This window comes from Callionymus lyra, chromosome 1, assembly GCF_982586985.1.
Source record: "Callionymus lyra chromosome 1, fCalLyr1.hap1.1, whole genome shotgun sequence".
Classification (NCBI taxonomy): domain Eukaryota; kingdom Metazoa; phylum Chordata; class Actinopteri; order Syngnathiformes; family Callionymidae; genus Callionymus; species Callionymus lyra.
In genome coordinates, this window is record NC_141818.1 from 37,843,066 (window position 1) to 37,848,524 (window position 5,459).

Consider the following 5,459-nt stretch of genomic DNA (forward strand, 5'->3'; position numbering starts at 1 on the left):
CCAAGATGCAGATACAGCTTTCATTTTCGTATTCCCCGAGTGGGAATTAAATTGGCAAACACAGGCAGTTATTCCACATATAAATATATATAATAGAATAAAGAACACATGATATACGTGACGGCGCGAGAACAAAATGTGCGAAATGTAGAATTATGTGTTGTTTCTTTGCTTTACTTTTTGGACGGTTATAAGCTTTTAATTGTGTCTGAAGGTTACGATTATCTTCAGATGAATCCGTCTCTTTTTGGAGTAACAGGGAAAATATATATGTTCATATGACGGTTGCTAATGTTTTTTTTTGTCCACTTTCTCTCATAACGACACTTAAAAAATCATCGAAATGCGTCCAAATTGCTCGTCTGTAACGTCCCTCTTGTATTGAAGACTTAACAAGAGGTATTGTTAAAAAAAATAAATGATGCAAGTCTGTTTTTTCAGATTGTTTGTACGAGGAAGCTAAGCTAACATGCTAAACAGTGGCGGGAACTTTTTTTTCCCTTGAACTGGGAGGAGTCCTTGGGGTGGACCCACTGATTCTAGTTAGAGGGAAGTTTGGGCCTCTTCGTCCTCGGCTGCTGCCCCCACAACGTAGCCTCTGATAAACCGAGTTTCCAAATGTTTTTTTTTAAAGTAACAGCTGTGGATATTTTTTTGTTGATCATTTTGTTTCCTTGTGCGGCGGTTTTGGCAGCCTTTATGGCAGTCTCTTCCTTTTTGTTATTGTGAATACTTGTCTGATTTCAACTTGTATTTCTCTCAGGTTCGACCCTCAGAAGGGCTTTTGGTGCCAGCTGCTTGAGGGAGGAAAGACAAAGTGTTTGGGAAAGAGCAAAGGGAGAAAGTATCCGCCCATGGATCCGGAGGTAAACAATCAACAGACAGTAAGATTTGTCCTCGGCAACAACAAAAAAAAAAAAAGCTCGATATTTATGTGGAGTTTGTGGAAGTGGAAATAAAACCGGGGGGATATTGCCGCCGCCGGGAATTTCCCAGAGGGCTCGACAACGGGGAGGAAACTGTCAACCAATCAGATCCGGAGACCAAAACTTACAACCTAATTATCAGGACTGAGTGGTGACACCGCACCCGGGAGAGGGAAGACGGGGGGGATCAGGATTGGAACACAGCGTAGACGGGGGAGAATCCGATCCATACATCCTGGCCACTGATTCAACAGAGGACGATGACTCAGTCGCTGGAGATCGACGCCAACAATCCCACTATATTAGGACGCGGCCATTACATTGTAAATAAGAATCTAAAAAAAAAAAAATCGTCTTGACATTCCTTTTCCTGCTTCTGTTTTTGAAAAAAAAAAAAATGGTTAATCCTAATATGATATAACTTTATTAATCCCTGTGAGCTCCTTATTCCTTTTAAGCTTCCGACTTCTTCTGCAATTTGCGCCTCGATGAGATTTTATCTCCGGCTGTCCCCAACTGTGCCGGCTTATAAGCCTCAGTCTGATTTTTTTAGCGATTAACAAATTGATATTTAAGACTTTTTTTTTTCTTTACTGACCTCCACTGCTTTTCCCTTGACAGGCGAGAGCATATCTGTCCAGGTACTACAGGGAACACAACGTTGAGCTGTCTAAGCTGCTGCATCGACTCGGACAACCGCTTCCCTCGTGGCTCCGGGAAGAGCTACAGAAGGTCAGCGGCTTTTTGTTGTTTAAGCTAATCCGTTTTCTGCCTTTGGTGGAGCGCACGAAGTGGAGGCAGGACGTGTTTTCAAAGTTGTTGTTTTTTTTTGTCAGAATTACTACTTACAGACACCATTTTTTTTAAATATGTGCAGAAAAGGTTAAGGAAACCATCAGAAGTGGAAGAGCTAAGAACAGAACACCCATCAGAAATCAAACTTAAAGCTAATAAACCAGAATAAAACAGTTGTCAACACATGTTTACAAAGAGGCAACAAATAAAGTACAATAAGATAAAGGAAAGTTAAAAGAAAACACGCACAGAGAACACTTCGTACAGAGAACACTTCAACTTTACCAACATATTAGTCTGGACTATCTGACACCACGTACTGGAACCAGGAAGTAGTAGCAGCTGGTATATAAAAGCACCAAACAACACGAAAACATGACGCCCATGACCACTGACTTACTAAATATATTCATCCATGTTCTCCGTGATTCTCTCCTCGCCAACATCCACAGGAATCTCCTTCACACCGACAACTGGTTGTAACTTATTTAAACAGCTGTTGACTTACGAAAAAAAAATGACTTAAAGATCGTATTAATAACCTTTGAAGTCTTGGTTTGGCTCTCAAATACTTGGTAACTTCAGCTTCTGATCATGTGATTCTACTTATCTCCAACCTACACATAAAACACCTGTATATGTATTTCTCCATGTACATATGTGTATATACCTGTGTTTGTATATACATGTATTATATGTGTGTATAGATAAATATATGTATGAATGTGTTATTTTCTGTAAATCAATTTACAGTGGTTACTATTATTATTACTATTAAGAATCTTTGTTTTGTTCAAGTTTTATTATCACATTAAAAAATAATGAACGAATAATAAATATAATAACATTAACGGCACGAAATGTTCATTTTTTTTAGCAAGAAGACATAAATGAACAGTGTTTTAATGTTGATTTTCATTACTAACTCTTGTCCCTTTCCTGTCACCTCTTCTGTGTTTCCCTTCCCCACCATTCCCCCCTTTTCCTTAAGGTTAGATAACCTTCGCATCCATGAGCCGTGGTTAAAGGCCAAAGGTCAATCACAGGAGTGCATCCGGGACCATCCGACCCTCGAGACAAGTGGCCCGTCAGCGATGGAGACGGGAAGACGGAAGTTGTTCAGCGCCGGAGAAAGAGAGGATGGACTTAAGAGACGGACGATTTCTGAGCCTTGAGAGGAGGTTTCAGAAGCGACAGGATGCATTTTAATGTGTGCCGCCCCCCCCAAAAAACTGACCTGTGAATAGTCCTGCTGAGAGTTGTGTTCAAGTTTCCACGTTTTATTTATCACACCAAAACGCCGCTGGTCAGCTGTGTGTGGTTGACATGGAAGAAACTGTTGCACTACGTTTGGTTCCTCCATACCTGTCACATTGCTTTTTTTTTTTTCAACCGGTAGAATAAACGGAATGGTGCGTTCACACCAAACACAACTTGCTGTCTTTCAAAGTGCTGGGGTCCTTTGTGTACAGGGACAACGATATACAAGATACAAGATATATTTGTAGTATTTTCGAGTACTTGTCTCTGGTGTTAAAGAATTTACAGACCACATGACTCATGACGAAGTCGTGACGCTTTCATTTGTTTTGTAGCCAAAATATGTCCAAACATTAGCTTTAAAAGAGTCGACTGTATCCTCTCGTCCTCAGCCATCACCGGGATCTCGCGGAATTCCTTTTTTCGATTAGCTGCGGAGGACGTAATGACTGCTGGCGGGAAGTTTAGCAGCACAAAAATGAACAAACGCCCTGAATTAATTCTATTTGATTTTATTGTAGGCACTTTATTAAAATACAAACCATATGATAAAAATGGAATTTGAAAGCAAACGCAAAAATATCGATACAGTATTGTTAAATATTGATTGAGTAAAATAAAGTGTATCAATATTTTGTTATGATGCAGCTTCTGTGAAACAATTTGTATTTAACCAAAAAATTCATTTTGCATTTACACTCTCTGCTGGTTTAAAATCCAGACTCTGATTGGTTAACGTCTAAAGCGGTTGTTGCCATGGATATAGTGGTTATTTCGTACCGTAATGGAACCCCTTACATCCGTCACTTGTCATGTTCGCTGTGAACGCACCATTAGAAGAGTGAAGGTCAAAACTCCGAAAGAACGTGCAAAGACTCAGGGTTTGTTTGTTTTCAATGGATTTATATTAACTTGGAGAATTTTCTACTGTCTCAGATGTCAAATAATTTACTGATGATAAGTTGCCTGCTTGTTATTTTTTTTTGTAGGACATCGCAGGTTATTAATGAAGAGCAGGAGATGTTAAAAAGCAACAACAATGAGGCGGAATTGAAACAAAAAGAAACGGCAGATAATGTTTGACTTCATGTGTCTCAGCTCCCCTTCTGTCCTCATGGTTTGCCTCAAATTTAATGCAAAAGTGTCCATTCAAATAAAAAAGATGAGTATTACAAAATCCGCTTTTTGTGATTTAAAAAAAAGTCTTAATAAGATTTCTTGAAGCACATAAAAGAAATTTAAATCCAATCAAAATGAATAAAATAAAGTTGCATTGTTGCACCACTAGAGGGAGTATATACCCGTATTTTTATTTTCTCACAACCATCAATGGCGCTTTTATTTAGTTTATTGCTTTAAAACACCTTTTACAAAGTCTACTTGTTTGAAAAGCACTACTGTGAAGTGGGTGCTACACACCAACAATACGGTCTTGTGTGTTTACAAACACACAGTTTCACATGTGCGTGCAGACTTTTTCAGGTTGGTGTCAAAAGCACGATTTCTGTTGTTCATTGTGTTTGTTTTCTCGTGTGAAATGCCCCAAGACTTCTCCAGCAGGTGTGTTGAAGATATGGACCAATGAACGGCTTTCCATGAAGAGATTCTACGTTGAGGCTCTCACGGATGAGCAGGAAAGTCCAGCAGTGCTGTTATTTCACTGACTACTTCTATTACTTTTCTTTTTGTACTAAGGAAAGGTTTAATATCTGCAGTATTTTTTACTAATGAAATGCAACAAAATAAGAAAAAAAATCCCATTAACAGTTTTTTTTAAACTATTTTAACTAGTTAACAGTTGTTTTTTTCTTTGAGGGTAAATATGAAAGACGGGGGGGAAAGCCTTGAAATTAAAATACATTTCAGACAGTAATAATCAATACAAGATGTTTTAAACAAATGCCACATAGTTATTAGAAGTGTAAGAAAATATTTATACACTTAAATGTTGCGATTTCTTATCATCTTTATTCAATGATCCCAATTTTATTTAATGTATTATACTTTTTTTAAATCAAATTTATTTTCGGTTTTATATTTAAATGAAATGCATGTAGAATAAAGTAAAAACATATTTAAATGTTTCCTTTTTTTAATTAACATGCATATGCTTAGAGAATTTGTTCATTTTTTTGATGCAATTATAATTACTGTGGATGGCAGCAATCATTAAGACCTCCGCAGCTATGAATGACTGAGGACGAGAGGATACAGTCGACTCCAGCAGCTTTTAAAGCTGATGTTTGGACATATTTTGGTTTCAAAACAAATGAATCAGTTAAGACTTTGTCAAGAGTCGTGTGGTCTGTAAATTCTGTAAACACCAGAGTCAAGTACTCGACAATACTACACATATATACTTGTTACTTGCCAATACGAACCTCTAACTGTTATACAATACAAAAGCCAGAGAGAATCAAAAGACCAAAATTGATTTAATCCCAAAACAATACAGTTTTGTTGTATCATCAAGCGGCT

At 37.8% G+C, this 5,459-nt stretch overlaps 1 protein-coding gene across 2 annotated transcripts in view; it reads left to right on the plus strand.

The window, feature by feature from the left end:
- The window catches only part of ndst3 (N-deacetylase/N-sulfotransferase (heparan glucosaminyl) 3), a 49,946-nt gene extending 46,690 nt beyond the window's left edge, over positions 1-3,256 (plus strand). Inside the window, exons 12-14 of one of the 2 annotated variants that reach the window (XM_087806429.1) lie at positions 764-866; positions 1,548-1,658; positions 2,718-3,256. In XM_087806429.1, the coding sequence (XP_087662555.1) occupies positions 764-866; positions 1,548-1,658; positions 2,718-2,747 (244 nt within the window). In that variant the 3' untranslated portion in view covers positions 2,748-3,256. Of the gene's footprint in view, positions 1-763; positions 867-1,547; positions 1,659-2,712 lie in introns of both variants that reach the window. The other variant, XM_087806436.1, reaches the window with a different exon arrangement.
- The last annotated feature ends 2,203 nt before the right edge of the window (positions 3,257-5,459 follow it).